We start from the raw sequence: 24,445 nt of genomic DNA, 5'->3' as shown, positions 1-24,445 counted from the left end.
AACGGTTTTCAAGGTCCATTTCAGAATATTTGTATTTGCCTCAAGCCTCCACCATGGACCGGTGGGTCCCGACCCATCTCAACAGTCCAATGCCGAGCTAGTAACAAATGGCGACAAATGACTGGGAAGTTAATGAGATGACTGAGTATCAACCGTCGATAGGTCAGGTTGGTAATAAGATGAGGGGTATATTTGTAATTATGATAGGTTATGGCCCTATTCTTGTAGTTTCCTTCTAACTCAAATTTCTGAAAAGGACAACAACAAGGACATTTTGAATAAATTACAGACGCTGAAGCCTATCCAAAGTAATATACGAAACGGGTTTCGAGTTCAAAGGGCCCGTCAGTCCGCCACAGGCCCACAGCCAACGATGACAGTTGTTTCCGTTCTCTCTTCATCGGAACGCTTTACTATCTTCGTCTATTCTTCGTTCTCCTCTGCTATGAGTCTCCGTGATCTTCTCATGGCGAAATCTAGAGTTTGCTTCTTCACTCTCCTTTGTTCAAACGCTTCTATCGGAGGATGGAAACACAGGAAGATCATAGCAAGGTTGGTTCCGTCAGGTCGGAAGTAGTTGACATTGATGTGAGTCTTGACCTGCATTTTTTAATCTCTGTATATTCTCTTTTTTTTTTTTTTTTAATTTGATTAATTTCTTATGCAAATTTCGCTTAAGTTTCACTCTTCTATCGTTGATACCTACTTCTTAGCTTATCTTTGAATTAAACTTCAAATATTCTGCTCTAATGCTTTCTATCGGCTGGTGGGTCGCTCTTATAGTTAACGTTTCTCATGCACATTGGACACAAGACACATAAAGTTTGATTTAATCTGTGTTGGGTATAGAGGTTGATGCAATTCTCTTGAATATATTATTAATTATGCTTTGGTGGTTAGATATATTTTTGTGTTTTCTGGCCTTCTCTGTGAGTGTTTTACCGGTTGTCTTATAAGACTATGGCTCCAAAAGGAAGAGTTACCAATATAGCAGTAGAAACCAGAGAAACTCAGATAATCTATTTCTTACTGATCAAGGCCACATAGAGAGAAGTCTAATGGGAAAGCAGGGTTCTCTCAGAAACCCACGTCTTCCTTTGGAAAATGTAAAGCTACCTTTAGGGATGACTAACTGCCAGAGTAGATACTCAGAAAACTTATCAGGCAGGGAGAATAATTTTGGAAGGAGACCATTTGGGGGAGATTATGTATGGAGCAAATCAGTTTTGCTTAATGAGCTGAAGAATGATACTGCAAAAGTTGGTGCATCTAAGGGAAACTGTAGTGCAAAAAGGCAGATATGTCGTTATAAGTATATGTGGTTGATTGCGGTTGTTTTTGGATTGATGGGTTCCCTTTTCCTGCTTGATTCCCTTATGCTCTCTATTATTCGTTCTATGAATCTTCAGAATAGTTCCTCTCAGAGAAAACAAAACAGGGTTGAGGTATGACTTTTCATGTCAATATGTTATATACTTGGTGAAGCCATAAGTGGTTGTTGTGGACTTAAATGGCTGTCTTTCCAATCCTTACTTGCAGCTTGTGTCAAAGCTTCTAGAATTCAATAACTTGCAGAATTGTAGCTACTGCATCCTAGATTGACCACCTCATCTTGGTTTCCTTGACTCCACTCTAACAGCTGGCACTTTGTTCTGTATTCTGTTAGTCTCATTTTTTTTCCCTTAATTCTCATTGTGACTTTTTCTTCATTTTTGCTTTAATTTGTCTTGTCCCCATCTTGTTCCTGTATGTTCCAGTTTGTAATCAATTCATATTGTCAATTTTTCCGCTGCATTCCCTCTTGTATAGCGGTATAGGAATATAGGATTAATTTACAAGCTCAGTCAAATAGTAAAGCCAGCTCCATTCCTAAAGGATTCAATTCTAGCTTAAGGTTCTAATGTTCTTTGAAAGCAATTGTATAGTGGAAATTTATTATCCACAATACTAGGAATGTTCCCCTGAACCTTGTGGGGCCATTCTGCCATTGTGGGACTAATTTGTTGATTTTAGTTTCTATGATGCTTCATAGCTTGAGTTCATCCAATTGATGATTGTGTCTGTAATTTTCAACTCATAATCAAGATTGAAATATTTTCCAGCTGACATTTCCTTATTTCAAAGTGTAGCTTGCCTTCTTTCCACACTCCAAAAGAATTATGTTTTTGGAGACCCCTAGATCCCCTGCTTACATGTCATGTTTCAGCCTAACCGAAGTTTTCCAAGTGGCAAAATAGAGCAAAGAAAATCCTGGACTATGGGAGAGTGCACAGTAGTGGTCAGAGTACCATAGGTGTGCATAGACATACTGACATCCATGCGATGTATGCCTATACACAGTGGAGTATATGGTTCAATTCAAGTCTGAAATTTGACACATGGCCTATCCCGACCATCCACTATCTATCCAATGGTCAAAGTTGCCACATCATTCTTCCAAGTGGCAAAAATTTGTCAACAATCAAGGGAAGCTTATCTTGACTGGGCCTTGAAGTAGCATTTTTCCCTTCTTAAATAAGATTTATTTATTTTTGTCTTGTACAATGGCCATTTGTCCTTTTTAAGCTAAGATATCTTATGCTGTATACTAGAGTTTTGAAGAAATACATTCATGTCTGTTGCATCCTATCTGTTTTTTACTTTTAGCTTTTATTTTGCTGGAGGTTTGCTGGACTGGAGCACATGATTTCACTGTTAGAATGGGTCAACCATTTAATTCATGGATGCATATGAATTCTTGTAGATAAGTCTGCATTTTTATTGCAAATCTTTCTCCTATGATTCAACCTGGATTATGGTTGTTTGTTATATGTAAATGTCCACCTCAATTCACATGCTCGGAAGAAGTGCAAACTAATATGTGGTTGTAACCTGTACACTTGAAGGACAAGAGGGGTGAATTTGTCAAGGAAGAAAAAACTCCCATACTGATGTATGGCAGGCTTCTAAATTTGGCTTCCAGTGTGCTTTCAGAGGTATATTATGTGGAAAAAAAAAGGCATATTCTTATATATGTATTGTATTGTCTGAACATATGACTGATCTTGTATGGTCTTTATCACCTTAATTATGAAACAGAAAGAGTTGATGCATGATTCATCAACAATGTGGGAGGAACCATATAAACAGGCGTCCGCATGGAAACCTTGTGCAGATAAAACTAGTACCTTACACCAAGGTAACTTTGTCAGTTGTTTAATATCTCAGTGAAGTTAATGTTCTGATTTTTTGTTAGAAGCAGGTTCTTTATGACGGCTTGACAGTGATCTGACAAAGTCTCGATAGTTGTCAGCCATTCTCAGTCATATTCTAGTTTACATAATAATTTGTTCTCCTCCTCTTCATTTCCCATGCATCTTCATTTTTTGCAGGTAAGCACTCTGGAAGCACGGGCTTTATATTGGTAAGCGCAAATGGTGGTCTCAATCAACAACGAGTTGCTGTAAGGCTCTAACTTGCTTAGCCACCTCTAGTTTGTTGAATCAAATTTTTGTGCTCCATGGGGTCCTGCATAACTAAAGATTACAAGGAAAATATTATCAATGGAAGCTTTGATATATATAAAAGCCTCTGTAAGTAACTAGGACATGAACAGTGGGTTTAGTAATGAACATTGCAGCTGATATGAAATTTATTTAGGCTTTTTTGATACATAAAAGAGGTGTTGGTGTATGTGTACAACATGAGCATGGGTGTTGAACAAGACAAAATTTTGAAATAAAAGAAGTGTCTTTGCTACAAAGATGCCAGTGTTTCTTTGGCAGTTGGCACCACAAGTCCATGCTTGGATAATGTTTGTCAGGTCGGTGAGCAGTGACCACCATAAAAGCTTTGGAAATTTTTCTTTATGATGATTTTACCAATCCACAGATCAAATGCTGTTTCTTTTTTCCTTTTGACTTTTCTTCTTCATTTACCAAATGGTAATGATTTGAGATAGTCTTACCTGCATGGATGGATTAAACAAATTTAACTTTTGCAAAACCTAGTCTAACAAACCAGGACCTTCAGAGAAGAAGAGAAGAGGAGGGAGAAGAAAGGAGAGAGAGGGGGGCTAACGGTTTGTTTATACTTGTGTGTATATACACCGTGAGTCTTGGCAGTGTATTTATCATATCTATGAGTCATAAGAGTAATTATCAATTACAACTACAAATAAGAAACCTCCCCGCCCCCCCAATAATCAGTAGAACCACTTAACAACTTAAGCCTCGCCACATATGATGAACATCACCATGACTCATTACACATATCTAAAGATTCTAAACACTACCACAAATTATAAATGGCACCATGACTGCGAAAACGATAGTTGTCAAAGTGCTAGGCGAACCAAGGTGGTCGAGGGGGGCGTCAAATATTAAGGCGACACCAACAAGGCACCCATAAAATAAAAGGCTAGGACGCCTAGGCGACGCTTTGACAACCTTGACTAAAACATCAACATAACTTCCTTCTTAAGCTGGAGCATATACATATATCTCTTAGACTCCAGCTTGGAACAACAAGAACAGACACAATCAGCAGAAGCAGACCTGACCATATATAGCAGTTGTAGAATCCAGTAGCCATAAAAGGAAGTTCTTTCCAGTTGCAACATCAATGAAGAGAAAGCAGCCACCAATACAGCAACAGAACAAATTCTTTGTGAAGAAAAAATCGAGGTATCAATATGAGAAGTAGGAAACACCATCCGCAGGCCAGACAATGGCAACAACAACAGCAACAGTAGAAGCCCAGAAAATAGCAATAGGGGAAGATGAATTAATCATCGCTGCAGGTTAGAACACTTCAACAACAGTAGCAACAACACTAACAAAAGCCCATGAGGTGTTTAGGGGAAGATGAATAAATCATTGTTGTGGGCTAAAAAACTTAAATGAAATGACAAGGTAAATAATCTTCTATAAGGAGACACTGGCAATAACCTTCACAGAGAAGGCAAACAAATAATTTCACAAGGAAGAAACATGAAATAATCTCCATGTAGGAGACACAATAATCTCCAATATGGAGATACAAATCTCCATGAATGAGACATAGATAATCTGCAATATGAAGATGGGAAATAATTCAAATAAGAAGACAGGCAGATAATCTGCAAATAAGGAGTCTTGGGAGATAATCTTCAAATAAGTTTCAACAATCTTCGAAATTATCTCCTCCCCCTCTTTTGTAGCTCTACACGTGAACAAATAAAGCAGGGGTACACGCAGGGGAGAACAATATAGTCCAATCATTATATCGCAGCAACCATCGCTATCCATAAATATGCCATATCATATCTCAGACTAACGAAATAGTAATATCAGAGCTGACCATAAAATATCATATCTGATCTTTAAGAAACAGCACATATTGCGGGACAGTCAGCAGCCATCAACGACTCAGAACTCAGTAGTCCAACAAAGTTGTTCAAAAAAATCAACACAATAGATTTGCAAAGCGAGTTTACTTTGTACAACAAGTAGATATGCATTAATATCTTAACAATAATAAGAAAACGAAATATGAAGAGTATTAGACCAAATGGTGTTTTATAACTTCGTTACATGTCTATGATGCTTGTAGTGCAGTTGTTGGATACACCATAAACAAGGAATATAGGAAATAAATAATTTAGACCATGATAACTTGGCTTCCATTTATTGTAGTTAGACTCATCCCTGATACAACTCTGCATCAGCTTTTGATAGGGAAATAAATAAAGTGCTAAAAATGCTATATATAGTTTCCACTTTCCACTGGCCTTTTGATTGAGAAACATCAAGGATCAGGTTAATGCTACTTACTATTCATGCTTGCAGGTTTGCAATGCTGTTGTTATGGCGTCTCTTCTTAATGCAACTTTAGTAATTCCTAAGTTTCTCTATAGCAATGTATGGAAGGATCCCAGGTCAGATATCACCTTCTGCTTTTATTTTTTGATACATATGTCTCTTGTTGCATTTTGTATTAAGAAATCTAGTTTAATTCCTATTTTCAAACAACAAATGATGCTGATATCATCATTATCTGCACTTGAGCTGAAGACTGTAGTTCATTTATAACATTCTGTTGAAGCTGTTAATCCTTGTTCATTTCTCAACTATATGAGAGTTACTTGAGCATGACTTTTCTTCATTTATGTCTAGTAATATTATTTTTTTCGTCTAAGAGTAAGACTTTCTAGTAAAATGATAGAAAGCTGCCTGGTGTACAAGGTACAATATATCATAATATAATTAAACATGTAATATTATGTCACAAGATGAGATATCTATACATGAGAATTGGAGACGGAAACATTGAGGTGATGCAACAGATTTCAAATCTGAATTATGATATACGAAAATTCTCAGTTTATTAGTTAATTAGGACAAAAGAAAAGTGAAATAAAGAAAAAGAGTGTCTCTTTTGCCTCACTTGGTTCTCTCTCTCTCTCTCTCTCTACCACTTCCTTTGATTTGGATGTTGGCCCCTTTGGTTAATTGTACTTTTTCATGGATATGTTTTTCTTCCCATAACTCTGGAAGTGTACATGACTGCTCTTTATCTCTCTCTCTCTCATACATGTGATTAGGACATGGGATCATTGTTCATGTGATTTCTTAATTGAGGCAAGAGCTTGGTACTAATTTTTTTTTTTTTATTACAACATTAATATGTGAATTGTTTTCACTTAATTCAGTAATTAGGAGTCTTTTGTAAAGCCGCTTGTAACTAATACACAAGGATTTAAGTATCAGTGTCAGGTATAATAAAAGAAGAAGAATAAGAAGAAGAAAAAGGAGAGGAGGGAGTTCATAGGAATTCTTGGGGAGAGAATCGATCGCTCCCCTATTTTTACCAACTTTTGAATGCCATGTAAAATTACATCGTGATCAATACCCCCCCCCACACACACACACATACACTAACATAAGAACTACCTCCATTTATAAATTGCCTTGATACAAAAATAGAAACTTTCTTTGGCTAATGGAGAGATCTTTCAAAATAGCAATTAAACAAAGCTTACAAGGAAATAGAAACTCAAAATACAAACTTAATATTCTTGATGACTAAGAAACAGAAAAGAGAAACCAACTACTTATCCCATATAAGACTTAAATCTTTATTATTTGGGCTTATAAAATTGGCCCATTACAAGAGTAAACCCACCCATAGCCCATACACTCATTGGACACTCAAAATTACACATATTAACTCATTCTTGGTCTAATTTGATGGTCTGGTTTGTTGGTGGCTTTCATGTTTTCCTAAACTACATCAATTCTCCAAAAAAAACTTGTCCACAAGTTTTGTAGTGATGCGGAATCAGATCTTCATGATAATCCTTCAATCATAGGTAGCATTCAACAATCCTCAATATCATCCAGTCAAAATAGTGGCTCTGTTGTCCAATACCTAACTAGTCAACTAGGTATTGATTAGACCATCGGATTAAGCTATATTAACATCAGTATGTTACAAGATTCAAACCAGCAACAGAAACTAACAACACCATCTAACAGCAAGGTGTTTTGACACTTAAGACTCTCAACAACCTATAATAGGGCCGTGAAATGAAGTCCAACCACAAAAAATACAACCGATAGCATTTACTGGTATATCGGTTGACAGGTAGCAACTCAATAGCCAGAATAATAACAAGTACAGAATTAGAATGTCAAAAAATTGGACGGGGCTGAACTTCCTATCCACCTGTTGGATCTAGGCCATATTTTGATATTTTGTTCATCACATCGGTAGATAGTTTCGACCAGAGTTTTTCCCCATCAGATTACTCTACTGTGAGTCACAAATTTTTTTTATTTTTTGGTTTATCCTGAGCCCGCGATACTGGTTACTCTTGGTCATCCTTGTCTACACTACCCTTACCAAAGATAGAGGAAGTGGACCATCAAGAATTCTAACCTTATTCCTACCTGAGCATACAAAATAGGAGTCATAATACTGAGACATACCAGTCATGTGGAGGTATACTACTCCCTTTCAAGACATGCTTCTTCTTAAATGTCTTATAGGTCTTCACCTCGTTCTCGGGATTGGACAGCTAGAGGTCCCTATAGTGGTCACACTCCTCCCAGAAACCAACAACTATGTTATAGTACTCAGAGATAGTCCTGTCACCCCTATTTCATTGTGATAATCTTCTGAAGTAGTTGGTAGACCTTAGCCGAGTCACCCACTCAGTCAAAAGACTTAGCAACACTATCCCAAATATCCTTCGTTGTCTCCTTCCACATAAATCTCCTACCAATCTCAGGTTTTATAGGAAAAATCAACTGGGTCATAACAGTTGAGTTCTCCTCCCATTTCTGATATGTTGGATCACTTGAATGAGGATCCTTGTTGTTACTAGTGATGTAACCTAACTTCCCACAACTTCGCAGGGATGACTTAATAAAGTGAGCCTAATCCAAATAGTTGGTGTTATCCAACTTAACAATGATATCTGGGTGTTTGGATTTTCAAGGGAAATTAGGCTAGGGCTTGCAGTACTTGAACCATCGGCCAAGGATTTCGTAGGTCCACTGACCTTTGACATTATTTTGAGAGCACACTCTGGAAGCTGGTTGGATACCCAAACCAGATGAGGAGTACACATCTACCTAAACACTCCTTTCCAACACTCACACAACAATTCCAGATTGCAAACAGATCACAAAATTTGAAGAAACTTTAACCAAATGCACATTTCAAGGTGTGTGTTCATCCTATTACAACTCACAAACCCCAAATAGTATAGCTTACCATTAAATAGCACTAGATTGCCTCAAGATTAGCATTCAAGGTGAAAGAAGAAGTAAACCAGAATCTGGCGGTACTGTAGGACGGTAGAGAATCAAGTTGCAAACCAACAACTCACAAACTTTGCAACCGAGGTCATGGGGTCTTGAAAGAAGACCCTTGGGCGACTCCAATGAACCTGGTCCCAACTTCAACGGATTCCTGAGGAAAGAGAGAGAGCAGAAACTACAGGGCTGGCAGTACCCTTGTTTTTTCTTTCTTGCTCATAAATCTGTCTTCGTAGCTTCAAATCTTCATTAATATGTCTTCTGATTGATCGGTTAACAGCTTAAACAAATCTTCTTACATGGTGCAGCCTCCAGTACCAAGTTCAAAGTAAGAAAAGGAAATATGATAAGAGAATCTATTTCTCTCCCCTATATTTACTAACTTATGAATGCCATGTAAAATTACATCAATACCTGCCACACTAACATAAGAATTCCTACCTAGGGAGTAAAAAACGGAAGACAATACAAGCTTATTTAACGAAGTATCCATAATACCTTACTCCATGAACTCTAACATATAATACATGAAAAATATTTTTTTGAAGTATAATACATCTTAAACAGACAGTAATTAGGTTTGGCCATAGAACATTAGGTAGTCAGACCTAATATCCATATATGAAACAATTCATCTCACATATGAGAAATTGACCAATTGCATTATTGGGTGTTCCATGATTGACCAAGACAAACATAATTACATACTCAAGGAAGTGGATGATAATGGGATGTGTGTTTGCATTTAGCTCCCTATCTGCTATGCACGAAATGCTTCCTTATTTGTTGTAGATATCAGATCATACATTCTGATGATTTCTTAGTGGTACACTTATATTGTGTTTCACTGGATGGGGATGCAGCCAATTTGGTGATATTTATCAAGAGGAGTATTTCATGAATCTTTTGAAGGATGAAGTGAATATTCTGAAGGAACTTCCTTATAATCTTCAGTCAGTAGATATTGAGGCCATTGGTGGTTTGGTGTGTTCATTTCCTGAACGTTTGCTTCATTTTATTTGACAAAGGCAATGCATTTTAAGAATACCATTTTACTCCATTTACTTCTCAGATTACCGATGCAGATATTAGCAAGGAAGCAACACCCATTGAGTTTATTGAGACTGTACTCCCCCTCCTACGACGGAATGGACTTGTTCACTTCCTTGGATTTGGCAATCGACTTGGATTTGATCCATTACCTTTTGAGCTTCAGGTTAAGAACATCACTTAAGAAGTTTTATATGGCATGATGGATGTTGCTGCTGTGGAACCCAACTGTCGTCCCCCACTAAATTGTCTTCATATTATCAACTGTCTAAATGCCCTGTTGGAATACTAGAGATTTAGAGATGATTGCATCCCTGCTATTTCATGTTTAAATGAATTTCCATAATGTAGTACTATATTTGAAAGAATCAAAATAGTAGCCAGTTGACGAGGATCTATACTCAAAGGATAGTTCATATGCAAATAATGAAGACTATGAGAGAAGTACTATAACAACTATGGAGGGAAAGCAAAACAATAACCATGAGGGGAAAAACAGTAATTTCCAGCCCAAAATTAGGGTTCGGAATTAGGTTAATATAGCACAAACAATCTCTGATTTCAAGAGTTAAATTGAATCAACAAATGGAAGCAAAACAGTAACTTTTTCTAGATCTTGAGAAGGGAAGGGAAGAATTGGTGTTTTGCAAATATCTCAAAATCAAGCCGTCAGAAAGGGCCTAAATTTGAATCAATATCTAAATTAGAGTTTTTCGAATGCCTAGTCAAAATTTGAGATCGATCGGATGGCTAAATTACTTAATAAAAAAATGTGTGACATCCAACCTTCTAGAAGACTTGAAGAAATTCCAGGAAAAATTGAAGAACAATGCTTAATTATTGTTGGATGAAGAAGATGATGAAAGAATAAAAATAAAAAAATAAAAAAATAAAAAAAGAATGATGGAGATGGGATAAACGTAGGTGGGAATGGATAAAAAAAAAAAAAAGAATAATGATGGAGATGGGATAAACTTAGGTGGGAATGGCTATCTCAGTTGGGCCTCTCATCCTCAACTATCTCAGTTATCGAAGAAATTCTCTCTCAAAATTTTGGGAGCACAAAGCTGCAATATCATTCATAAATTCGTGTACAATGTTGTAGCCCCTTACAAACTTATATAGAAGACTCAAAACAGACTCTAACACTAAAAATGAAAGGCCTAACCCGATCCTTAATTAGTTGGGAAACCTAAACTGTCTAGGAAACTGGAATAACAAGGAAAATAGGCTCAAAACAGGACTCCAAATAAACTAATGAATTAAATCTCGTTTTCCTACTTTCCTATTACAAAGAAAACGCATTAGATCAAAGTCTCAACACCTACATAATCCAACCCAAGGCTTATTTCCAATAAAATAAACCCTTTAAGTGACTTATCTACATCATTCCGTGCATAGTATAGGTACTTAAAAAGAAATATGATTAAAATTGGTACACTTGATAAAAAGAAACATTGTTTTCAAATGTGATTTGAATATAATATCTCAAGACATCTATGATCTATCATTATTGATGGAATATTGATGCAAAAACTCTTTCCTTTGCTTGTTCTTTTATCTTTGGTTTTCCCTATTCCGACATCAAAATGACCATATAAGCTACTTCATTTGACGGTTGTTAGGTAATAGTCACACATTGACTAGGTCTGGGACTTTGTATGACTTCATTCCCTGGTTGGGCCTCTCCACCTAACAGCTTAAGCTTTTGGTCTAGAGACTTTGATTATGATAAGTACTATCTATTGTACCCATGGTTTAAAGTATCTCTGATACCGATATGATACCCTCCGATACGTATCTTAAATTTAGCCGACCAATACGATACATGGAATTTTTAAAATCCTTTTGTATCCATATATATCCTACGATGCATACCGATATGCATTAATACACCACCAATACACATCGATATGATAGGATATGCACCGATACAATTCTATGGAAAATATAAAATTGAGGTGAAATGTACGTTTCGGTATGTATCGGTATATATCGGTGAGTATCGATATATATTGATCGGTACATATTGGTGAGTGTCGGTATGTATCGATCGGTACGTATCAGTATATATTGATCGGTACGTATTGGTGAGTATCGGTATGTACCGATATAGTGCGCTACAATCATATAATGGCCAAGATGGGTAATTTTTCAGAAAAACACGATTTTTTGAGGGGTTTTTGTTCTAAAGTTGCAGCCAGCCATATTTCTATCTAAAGTGAAAATCAAGGTTGGGAACAAGGATTTTACATTTATGGGACAACTACAAACCTTGAATTCTTAGTGCGATACCCTCAATTTAGTGTTTATGCATAATACATGTTATCAATAGCTTTTTTTAAAAAATTCTTTATGCAAAAGTGCTTAAAAAAAATGTTTCCTATCCATTTATTTGTGTATCTTTAGCGTATCTTAGTGTATCTCCGATACGTATCTTAATTTTGGCCGACCGATACCGATACTTTAATCATTAATTGTACCTCTCTCTACTTGGATGATTTCCAATGAAGCTTTTCCCTGAGAACTTTTGGCCAATGTTAGTATGTAAAAGGCTATCAAGAGTTTCCATTCTATTTCCTCTTTTACTTTTACTTTCTGCAATAACCACTCTTCTTGCTATTTGGTTGAAATAGCTCCCCTTGTGAGCTTGAAGCACCCGAAGTCTAAATTATAAATACCAAAATATTGATAAAACTCTGTAATATTCACCTGTAAATTACTGGTTTAGAGCTTCCAAGAATGGTTATCATATTTTGTCACATAAATGTCATACACCTTCATAGAAATATCCAATAAGATGAGCATTGAGCAGAAACAAAATCGAGAGCTGTCTATAGTTCTCACCTCCACCCTTGACTCGAATTAATTTGTAAATTCTCATCTGTGTGCAGCTTTGCTGAAACTGATATTATGCCCTGAGAATGACTCAACTGTTCACTAAATTCTTACAAGCAATAATCAAATGTCCATCTAAGTAAGCTTTCTTCCGTTCAAGAGGAGTATGAGTCTATTTTGAGTCTTCTTTATAATTTTGATGGGAACCTAGCATTGGACACGAAATTTGATTAATGAAAAGCTTTTGTTGCTCCTATCTTCATGCTGTGAAGAAATCCCTTGTGTTTGAACAAGGTTCCTTATGTATGATCAAGGCTGGTTGGTGTTTGATCCTTCCAAACCACCATGCGGTGTGAAGCCTGTATGTTTTTCTATCTCTATACTATTCTTCCATCCTTCTGGCCATTGACAAGTTCAGGTTCTGGTTCTTTTTCAGCAGTTCATATTCTAGTAAATTCTGTTCTAGTTTCAGATCATACGCAAGACTTTTTTTGCATGAATTTTAATTAGAAGAATCCAGCCATTAGAATACCTTCAGATTTTGGGAATCTGTTTTTCACTGTTCTAGAGATATTCGAGTAGAATCTCCATCAGATTGACCTGTGGATCTGGAGATATACTGAAATCTTTATATTACCCTTATCTCTTAAATGGAATTCTGTCCTTTTAAATACTGATGATTCGATTTACTGGTTTCTCTAATCTGATGTATGTAATCAGAATCGATTACTCTACATATTCCTCCCTTCTGAAATTTTGTTTGACTGGTGAAATTACTGTTCTACCCCTCTCCTAGCACAACTAGGATTAAATCACATCTTCTGATCCAGCCCTTGGATTGATCTAGATTTTCAGCTACTGTTAATCCCTATATTTTTTGAACTCGATTTGAGTTTGGTGGTCATCTGACCATCTGATTTACTGTTATTAATCATTATCCAAATATGGATTTTTATTCTCTGAGAAAAGGTCCTATTTTGGTGCTGTTTTGATCTTTCAATCACAGTACTACATTAGTACATTGGCAAATTATTGCATAGATGTAATCTGTATTGTTGTTGTTGTAATGTTGTAAGCATAATTATATTATTGCTATGCTATATATAATGGACACATACAAAAAAAATACTAGGGCGCCTTGTCACCTAGGCGCAGCCCTCCAACGACTTGGGTCACCTAGGCGACTTGACAACTATGTTGCTAGTAAATGTCAATTGAAGAAAAATTGGAAATGATTCAGGTTAAATGAGAGCAGAAAGATTGCGTAATTATAGTTAACTTGTTCAGGTCAAAGATTTACATCTAACAAGATAACATGATTTGAGTGTGCCTTTGACATAAAAAAAAATTCTGAAGTAGTGATAAGTTTTTGTTTAATATCATAACTTGAAATGCCTTGCCAGATATCGTTTCTGCAATGTCTTAATCTTATATTCATCTTTTCCAATTCTTCTAGAGATCAGATATAAAATATAAAAGTCCATATCATCAATATGGTCTTCTGCCTCCTTGTGAATCAGATCCAGAATAAAGCCATTATTGCCCACTGATAAGTGGTGCTGACATGTTGTAGCCTATTTTTAGTCTTGTGAGCTGTCCTATCTTCAATGAAATGATTCTGGATTTTGTTGCAGAGATTAAGATGCAAATGTAACTTCCATGCTTTGAAGTTTGTGGCCAAAATTCAAGAAGTTGGTTCTTTATTGGTTAGAAGGCTACGGAAATATGATTTTGCCCTGGGTCAGATAGATAGACAACTTCTTGGAAACTTCATACCCAACAATCCATCTAAACAGCAACAAGCTTCAACGTCTCAAACGAAGTATCTTGCTTTGCACTTGAGATTTGAAATTGACATGGTAGCATACTCTCTCTGTGAGTTTGGAGGAGGAGAGAATGAGAGAAAGGAACTCCAAGCATACAGGGAAAATCACTTTCCCTTGCTTATTGAGAGGTTGAAAAAGACCAAGTACGTACGATGTTTTTCCTCAGCATTCATAGTCCTAACGTATTTAATAAAGTTTTGGTCTCCTTGTGGAGCACCTTTCCCTTTGTTAACAGCACAATTAGGACTGTAATGCTTGGATGGTTTTGAGGACAAGCCAAACCCTTTTCATTTATAATAAAAGAGGAAGAGAAAACATTGCAATTCTGCCCCCCACAGCCACTGACTCTATTAATTAGAGCTGACTATGGGGGGGAAACTCAGTAATGCCCCCTGCCGCATCCTTTACATAATTCAACACCCCATTACAATGACAATGGTTTGCAGGTTGGTTTCTCCAGCAGACCTCAGAAAATTTGGCAGATGTCCATTAACACCAGAAGAAGCTGCGCTTGTGCTTTCTGGCCTTGGTTTCAGACGTGGGACCTACATCTATCTTGCTGGATCTCATGTATATGGAGGAAAATCAAGGATGCAACCCTTTGCTAGCCTGTACCCCAACTTGGTTACAAAGGAACATCTCCTAACACCACTTGAGCTTGCACCATTCAGGAATTTCTCTTCTCAGGTAAACTGGCATTTTATCCCTTTCATAATGATAAAATATTTACATTTCATATATATATATATATTTTTTCTTCTGGATACTCTACAATTTTTGGATTTACTATATAGCATCTTATTATTGTTTACAACTTTGTTGTCATAATGACAGAGTTGTAAGAGATTGAGCCCCACTGTCATGGCCCAAGCATTATAAATTTCAGAATAAACCAGAGTAGAGGATTGAGGGTTGCGAGCCTTTATACAGAGTTGAATGGCAGAACAGAATTCATATATCTGACCCAGTTATTGGGGTTAAGGCTATTGAGGAATTGAGTTGAGACATGTGGGGAAGACCCTGCTAATCTGATGGGACAGGCAAGTTTTTTATTAGTGCATCACTGTTGCCTGCCCCATATTTAAACATTTACTGATTTACGGCCTTGAGGATCGAGTGGCAACCCAAGAGGGGGTGAATTGGATTACATGGAAAGATATTATAGTTTAAAATTTTTTACCCAAATCAAAATGATGAAAATAAAGACAATGATAAAGACAATACGATTTAGAGTAGTTTAGCAACCTTGCCTACATCCACTACCAATTGATACTTAGACACTCGGACTTTCCACTATACTTCTCACAATTGCTTTCAGGGATCACAACAAATCCTTACAATGTAGTTTTTCACTTGGCTCACTACAAACCTTTGGTTGTTTTCCCAGCTCACAACAAACCCACGTCTTTTGGGTAACACTCAAACCTTAAAACAATGGAGATTCTCCAATCTCCCACAACTCTCTTTGAAGAGTGTTTTGAGTGTTTTCACTCAAGATAAAAGGCCTCCAAAAGGTGAGATATACAAATTAAAGCACAAAGTAAAAACTTGTAGAAAGGTAGATAAAGAAAAATGAACAACAACACAGTGATTCCTAAAAATAAAGTATGCAATTTTTTACTTAAGCTAACAGTTTTAAACAAGACCAAAAGATGTTGATATAATGTGCAAGTCTTCCAAACCCCCCCCCCCAAAAAAAAGTCCTACAGGCCAAGCAACCCCTTTGAAAAAGTAGCCGTCACTTTGACTAACGTTAAAAAAAGGGGGGGAAATGACCATTTCTGTGCTGTGTGGATGTCCGCACTAATGATGCAGATGTTTCCGTAAGAACATGGATGTCTCTTATTTCTTGCAAACGTACTCTGGTTTTTTGCCTTGAACCATGTTCGATATTTTTTTCTCGTTTGAGCTCAGATTTACTTGATTCTTGAACCAATGGAAAGCAGACTTGGAGAGCTACAATTTTCTTGTTTTGAGCTCATTAGGGTTTCCAAATTTCTCATGAAGCTGCTGCATCTGCAGAAACAAGGTTCTGAATAACTAGGACTAGTCCCGTTGTACAACCCATAACTTCTTAACCTTAATTCTGATCTACTTGATTCCAAATCCCAGTAAAAGAGGACTTTATGTTGATCACTTCAAGGCAAAACTTTTCTATGATAGAGAATATTATCCATTAAATGCTTGGAAGGGGTAAAAACGAATTTCACTTGAGTGTGGACACCCATGCTGTCATCCGGACATTTGCAGACAGAGGTTATGAGAATTGCTCAAAAGCTCCCTTGCTGCTCCATCATATGCGCAAGGATGTGGATGTCCGTGGTATAGAATTTTGCGTCCGGACAGAGCAATTCACAAAACTAAACCTTCTAAGTTTGGGGATCTATTCTTTTAGGTCATTGGTGACTTAATTAGAGATTTTGAGACTCTATTACAACACATAAAGAAATAAAAGATTTACATGATTAAAATTAATTCCTAAGTCTTGATTTTCATGAGGGTTCCTTGGAGCTTGATCTTCAATTTGAGCTCTTTAACCCTTCTTGGCTTTGGCCTTACTTAAGTGAAGCTAGAGTCCTCCAGTTTGGCTTCTCTACTTCATGCCATTTATCACTCGAGCTTGTCTGGGATCTTCCATTTGAGATGCTTAATCGATGACTTTAACCTAGCTCTTCGTGCCTGATTGGGCTGCTCTTAATCCAAATCTTCTTTGATGCATGACAGTCCATTTGTGTACTTGGGATTGTATAGATCCTTTCTTATTGAAGACACATGTTAGTGATCTCAGGGACCATCATTTCATTGTGAGTTTCGTCACGAAAACCTAAGGCAGAATAGTGGACACCCATATGCCAACAACTAGTACATTTATGATTTCATAGTCTGGATGGTTGGATGTTTGGACCATGAACTAAAGGGTTCAATGATAGTAGTTGCATAGTAGAGGTATATACATTTATGATCTCATAGGTTGCAGCATTTAACTGGGTTGTTGGACTGTGAACTAGCGTAACAGAACTAGAAGAATCTAAATCTACAAGTAAATGGATATTCAATTCAGGTTGTGCTGCAACTCATTGTGTTCTACCAAGAAAAACTTTCATAGGTCGTGTTTTTTTGGGTAAACTTTTATAGGTCATGTTACATGTAACTGTTGTTGATTTATGGCCCAATACCTACAAAAACTTTGTTTAATATAATTGCTTCTTGTATTATCAAAGCCACATTCATAGTGAAAAATTTAGACATTTGCCCAAGGCATGTTAAAACTCATAGTTGACTTTGATTTTTCAAAATGATAATTGCTTGTCTTGTTAGAGACAATGACATGAAAATCTTCAGACTGCTATTCCTGAAGCCACTTTCAATTACTAGATATTTGTTATTGAGTGATTAAATGTGGGTCAACAATCCCCATCATCCAAGCAATCAGCATGTGAAGCCTTATTCCCTGCTTTAGGAGAAAAAAGAGAGAAGAAAAATCCTGGTAGCGCAGCACACCCTGCTATTGTCCAATAAGGATCAAATGGTTATAGAACTTTTCCAATCATATGGTGTCTCAATTGGTTTTTTAAGAATTTTCTGTAGAACCATCTGCAATTTCTGAAATGAAAAGATACAATGTTCTTGAATGCAGCTAGCTGCCCTGGATTTTGTTGTTTGTGCAACTGCCGATGTGTTTGCAATGACTGATTCAGGGAGTCAGCTCTCATCTCTTGTGTCTGGATACCGGGTTTACCATGGTGGTGGTCATGCTCCAACCTTGCGGCCCAACAAGAAGAGGCTTTCAGCCATTTTGTCCGAGAATGGTACTATAGGATGGAGAAGGTTTGAAGAGAGAGTAAGAAAGATGATCAAAGAAGATCAAAGAGTACGTGCAAGAGTTTTTGGTCGAAGCATTTATCGGCAACCAAGGTCCCCAGAGTGCATGTGCAAGGCCACCTAACAGTGCTCACTCCTACACATGACCAAGTCATTTTCATGTTTTCTTCCAGAGGCATTCTATTCATTCATTATTTTGTGACAACTGATGTTATTGCCCTTGTCCCACATATCAGACACAATTCCCTGAAATCATCAGATTCCAGACAAAGCTGGTTAAAGAACCAGGACTATCTCATCTATCTGCCACACTCCTCTTTTTCCCCCTGGTAGAGCTGTATTTGTTATAACATTGATCAATGCATATAATGAATAGATCTGTGTATCACAAAGAGTTGTTACAGCAAAACATGGATCAATACAAAAATTTATTTCTTAATATTTCTCTTCTAACCATGGATTTAGGGAACAGTATCGTTATCAGTATCGGCAGATGCATCGGAATGGATCAGCATGTATCAATCGGTTTTGCCCTTGCTTTTTTGTATAATTTTTTTCTGTCTTACCCCTGACATGATACGGATAACCGATCCGCACTAGTCAGAGATTGGGAATCAGTCTCAACCAATACCAATCTAATACGGCCAATACGATACCAATACTTGAAACCATGCTTCTAACATCAAAGGCTCGAACCTGAATTGCTGATAATCCACATATTTTCTTGAAGGCCAGATCGCCAGTTGTTAGACTCACTGCAACACTAGGATTGAAAATGAAGTTCCAAACTCATCTGCTCTTGCTTAGTGATAAAATTAGTTTCTAAATGAATATATCAAATAAATAAATTCTACAGCAACAACAACAAACTCAGCCGTATCCCAACTTAATGGGGTTGGTTATTTCGTTCAAAAACAAGAAGGGGAAATGAAAGTAAGAGAAAAGAAAGTAAAAAATATAGTCAACGGAAAGAAGCCCAGCACCAGTAAAACAGAAAAATTTTAGCTAAATGGAATCGGCTACATGATTCTTGCCCCCATTCGGCTCTATCTGAGATTCAATAAATAAATTATAAATTGATAAAATGCAATATAGTAATTTCATTGGATTGAACTCAATTAACTAACTTTGATCTTTTAATCAAATGATCACATCCATTAATCGAGGCATCCAATAAGTGGAGTGAACGATGATTTTGTCAAGTGGCTGGAAATTTCTTTTGGCATGGATCATGATTCCTAAAAAGTCTCATTGGCTAAATACAAAATAACAATGAATGAGGAGAAAGAGACTAGTTAAGAGTAACTTCAAGAGATAGATACCCTATCTATTTGGAATCATGGAATCACTCAAGCCAAAGTAGAGTAGTGGCAAATACATGAATATGTGTTGCACAGAGACAAAAGTGGATAGATAGTGCCTTCTCTATTACTTTTTTTATGAGATTCCTTTCAGATTAGATTATTTTGACTCAAAATGAAAAAGAGAGTCTAAAGATCATCAATAATGTTGAAAAGTTTAGACAAACCAAAAGGGCTACTTTAGTCCTTTCAAGCAAAAAAATAAAAAACTATTAAGGGGCTAGTAAATAAGGATTATCTGAATCTCTTGTCATAAGAGATGGTGCTTCCTTTCTCAGTTCTTGAATCCTTTCTTAGGGATTTAAAAAAAAAAAATGGTAAGAGTTTTGTTTCACTGTAGGTGAAAAGGATCCATGATTCCACCATTAGGATATCATATTGACCTGCACTTGTATACAACTGTCAAATCTATCCACTCCATTATTCCAAGAATCTCACATGTGTGCCAAAAGACACGAGTGAAGAGATTCTCTCTTTATTGTCACCCACAAAAAACTTGGTTCCAAAAATATATGTTGCCCTTGAATTCAAATGTGTAAGAGCATATAAAATAAAATCATTCTATGGGTTAAGATTTATGGTTGAAGTAAAATAATTTTAACTAGAACCCTGTCATATCGAACATGGAGAGTATTATAGTTGTTCACTATCTTCCCCCTCCACATCCCCGACTAAATCAATTAAGTATATGTGCATCCATGTACGCGTAAAGAACTATACTGTAAAGCTACCATCGACTTTAGAATATAATTAATGGGGGTTTTCCAAGGGAGTGTGAGAAACCTTAACGGGAAAAAAAATGCTTTTCTAATATTTTTTTTTTATGGGACAATTTTTTGTCCACTAGAGGTCCTTGCACAACAGACACAAGAGGCGTGCAATGACCGCCATGTCCCTCCTAGGGACATGCACCCCTGTGCCCACACACAGGGGCCTCTTGCAGATAGAAAACACTGTCCCCTTTTTTTATTATATCTTTTCCCATATTTAATTTTGATGGATTTCTACCTCACTTTATCTCTTGAGCACTTCAAAAAGGACACAACTACTGCACAACACCATGGCACAACCTCTGTCGCTGTACATGATTGTAGAGGTGGTAAATTTGGGATTAAGATCCTCTCCAACTTAGGGTGTGCTGGAGAGGGATTAGTGAGACCTCTCTCTCTCTCTCTCTCTCTCTCTCTCTCTCCCTCTCTTATTTTGGGTCTTTCTCTTTCTCCTTAATGGTCCATCTCCAGCAAACCCTTATGTTAGAGGGATTCAGCTCTTCTCCTGAGCAATGATCACCTAGGTTAGCCAATAGCTACTTGAGCGATCAACACGTATTCAAGCAGTGATCCAACGGCTATGCTTCTATCAATAGAATAGAGGTGTCACACCGAGAGCCACTGGATCACTGTCTAGACACATGTTGGTCGTCCAAGTAGCTATGGACAAGACCTAGGCGACCACCGCTCAGGACAGGAGCCCGACCATGTTGGAGAGGATCCAAATCTGTAAATTTGAGCCCACATGGTTTGGGCACGGATGGTTTGAAATCTTATCAGATTTTGGACTAGGCAAGGACATGGTTCATGTTTGGCCCAATCTAACCCTACAGTATCAATGTTTGCACACATCAGATGTGCATTGATTTGAATATTATAAAATATTAAAAAAAAGTTTCCCACGATGCTAGGGTACTATTTTCATTCTCACATGGGATTGTTTCTTTATTATTTTTTCTTTGCTACTCATGGGTCTCTTGTAGACTTATTATTCTTTGCACCATCATTGATTAAGTATGAAAACTCCCCTTCGTGTCATGGAAAACCCACTCCTTTAAATATTTTACGGGAAAATAGCGTTGCATGGTCTCATGGAGCTTGCATCTAAACACAAGAGCATTCGTATGCACCTCTTTCCCCCCGGCACACCTTGAAATGTGGCTTCCACACTAATGCAGAGGTCATGCAATCATGTAGTAATCTTTTAAGAGAACATTACCCAATTGCATGGCCTTGCATTAGCACGCAGACCAATGAGAGGCTACACAAAGGAATCTTCAATGCATAGGCCGACAATTGCAGTCTTTTCACACTCACTTATGTCTAGGCATAGACACATATAAGAGGATAGCTTTCTTTTTCCTTTTTTATTATAAACGTTATCAGAATAGAAAATGATATGTCAACACGTGCACAATACGAAGTATATATTTAGAGACAAAGCCCACAGGGCTTTAATGCGAGGCCCAGGATTCAAAATGAAAATAAATCTAAGGTTAATGGGCTAGCCTTGGCCTTTTGTTTAGCCTTTGTTCTGTCCATTGTTGTACATTCATGAAAGTATTTAATGATCTAGAGTTATTGACTGGCAATGTTAATCCAGAATGGGTAACCCAAATAAAGAATCATCTAATAAGGAAGAAAGAAAGTTACCCCATAGTGTGTACATGTGCCAAGACATAGTGGGTGAAAAAGATTCTGCCATCCAAATTGAAGATGAGCGTGCACTTTTTTTTTTAATTGATATTTTGGACTATTTTACCCATATACGGTAGTAGTGGATCAATATTAGTTCGATCAAATGGGGGATCAGTTTCAAGTAATACCAATACTAATTCGATCTAGGCGATCCTAATCAATCCAATCTGATTTTTAAAACCATGCTTATACATTCCTCACCACACATAATCAAAGCTTGTAATGCTACATGGAAAGATGTTTTAACAATTCTAACTGCTGGGGAGAGTGGATATTATATTAAATTAGTCACATGTCAAATTTGAAATACTGTGTCAATTTATAACTTCATTAGTTTTGGCACATAAGCTCTCGGGAGTCCAAGCCATATTTTTGAAAACTGGACTGAATTGTGATCGATTAAAAAAACAACAGAACTACCCTAATTTTTAGTTCACGGGTTTTTCAAGAACCTCCTAGTTTTTCCCTGTGAAAACATCCTCTGCCACGGATGCGGAGATGCGGCGAGTATCCGATGGCCAGAACGACATCGGGGTGTGTGCTGATGTCGTCTCGGCCATTCAATGCTCGCCACACCACCGCACCCGCAGCAAACAATTCCCCTCCTAGTTTTTCCCTAAAAAATAGTAAAAGTAATGAAACTAGAGGCTTTTTCAGTATGGCCTCCAATAGTATATAATTAGAGTGTACCTTATCACCCTCTTGGTATTCCTAGATTTTTAAAGTTGTGGAGTCTTTCTATCCAAAAAAAAAAAATTTGTGGGGTTTACCTATCTACAAAATTTCTAAATCGACTTAAAATATCATGTGATAAATTATTTACGGCAAAAAAAGAAAAAAAAAATGGGGTAAATATTTGGATTGTATGGGGTGACTATCCTCGAAAGAGGATTCATAGGTATGTGATTAGTCATCTTTCAATTCTTTATTTTTCTTAAAATGTTAATAAGTAATAGTGTTTGCATTGTACTCAAAGTTTTAAATCATGTGCAATGTAGAAAGATTACGTGAAAATTCTGATTATATATGTAGAATATGTTTTGAATATACTGTGTCAAATTTCATAGTTAAGTTAAGGTTCCTTCTAGCTAGGCGTCATTATACTAAGTTAAGTATAAAGATTCACTATTTGCCATTTGGTAGTACATGTGTTAGTCCATATATGATATAACAGAGAAGTCCACAGATATTCTCAGTCCAAAGTAAACATGAAAGTTGCTCAAAGTATGATTCAAAGTTTAGTAAAATTATCAGAATGCCATCAAATGGAGATGAATATAAATTTCAAAATCGTATCCTTTGTAATTTTAGTCACTTCTTCATTTTGAGTTGAAATTATACCAACATGATGCTTCCCTGCTCCTCTACCACATGGACATAGTGACAGGAAAGAAAACCCTTAAATGAAATCAAATACCCTCCCAATGCATTCCTATATATATATATATATATATATTTTGGATTGACCTTGCAGGGGTATGCACCCTCTCATGCTCCTAATTTTTTAGATTGCCACCGGTTAGGCCCTTTTGGTTGAAACTTGGCATTTGAGAAAGAGATCTTGGGGCATACTTGACCTACCACATAATAAGAAATTGGGAAATGGCTGGGTATGCTGTCGGTATACCCAGATATGTGTCTATCTCTCTCCTCTTCTCCTTGGAAAAGTCCCCTAATGCCCCTCTCATCCCAACCCTCCCATTGGTTGAGCTGCTAACTCCAAGAAAGCCAGTACCATACCTAACCTCCTCCTTAAGAAATTCATACAAAGTAATTATTATCTAACACTTCTTGTACCAAATAGAATCCACTCCCCACCTCAAAAAAATTAACCCATTTTTCGTATAATTAAGTTTGCATATAAGCAAAGACGGAAGCCAAGATAACTATACATTAGGGATGGATGAACAATCACGAAAAAAAAAAAAAAAAAAAAAAAAACCAAGCAAACAATCACATAACACTAGGAACGTAGCATGGTTCGGCATGAATGCTTACATAGATTTTTCACTAAACCCTAACAAAAAAAACAAAAAACAAAAAACAAAAAACAAAAAACAAAAAACAAAAAACAAAAAACAAAACACAAAACACAAAAAACAAAAAACAAAAAACAAAAAACAAAAAAAAAAACTAAAAACTAAAAAACTAAATTAAACTCTCTACACCAGTGTAGCTCCACCTCACAAAATGATATTTCCTTTGCCTGTGTCTAAGGTTTTTCCACAAAGATAATATATAGGAAACTCAAATACCCTAATTCCACAGAATTACAATTTTACTCTCGTACATATAAT

The 24,445-nt window shown here is 36.7% G+C and overlaps 1 protein-coding gene across 4 annotated transcripts; it reads left to right on the top strand.

Annotated features, from left to right (window-relative positions):
* The first annotated feature begins 340 nt into the window (after nt 1–340).
* Nucleotides 341–18,758, top strand: LOC122080224 (O-fucosyltransferase 8-like). 4 transcript variants are annotated; one of them, XM_042647164.1, is made up of 10 exons: nt 341–552; nt 2,886–2,975; nt 3,079–3,178; nt 3,372–3,442; nt 5,808–5,896; nt 9,647–9,767; nt 9,856–9,999; nt 14,306–14,640; nt 14,944–15,184; nt 18,135–18,758. In XM_042647164.1, the coding sequence occupies exons 1-10, from the start codon at nt 526–528 to the stop codon at nt 18,441–18,443; spliced, it is 1,527 nt and encodes a 508-aa protein (XP_042503098.1). In that variant the 5' UTR covers nt 341–525; the 3' UTR covers nt 18,444–18,758. The 4 variants fall into 4 exon arrangements, with proteins under 4 accessions (XP_042503098.1, XP_042503097.1, XP_042503096.1 ...); XM_042647163.1 differs by having other exon boundaries at nt 341–588; XM_042647162.1 differs by lacking the exon at nt 341–552 and adding an exon at nt 653–1,445 and having other exon boundaries at nt 18,196–18,758.
* The last annotated feature ends 5,687 nt before the right edge of the window (nt 18,759–24,445 follow it).

The sequence above is a fragment of the Macadamia integrifolia genome, chromosome 5 (assembly GCF_013358625.1).
Source record: "Macadamia integrifolia cultivar HAES 741 chromosome 5, SCU_Mint_v3, whole genome shotgun sequence".
NCBI lineage: Eukaryota > Viridiplantae > Streptophyta > Magnoliopsida > Proteales > Proteaceae > Macadamia > Macadamia integrifolia.
Note: the sequence above shows the minus strand (reverse complement) of the source record. Positions and strands in the feature narration are given on the sequence as shown.

Coding starts and splice junctions, on each gene's coding strand:
- LOC122080224 (XM_042647161.1), top strand. CDS start 1,059: ATGGGAAAGCAGGGTTCTCTCAGAAACCCACGTCTTCCTTTGGAAAAT. Junction 3,443..5,807: donor TCAATCAACAACGAGTTGCT/GTAAGGCTCTAA, acceptor TCATGCTTGCAG/GTTTGCAATGCTGTTGTTAT. Junction 15,185..18,134: donor TCAGGAATTTCTCTTCTCAG/GTAAACTGGCAT, acceptor TCTTGAATGCAG/CTAGCTGCCCTGGATTTTGT.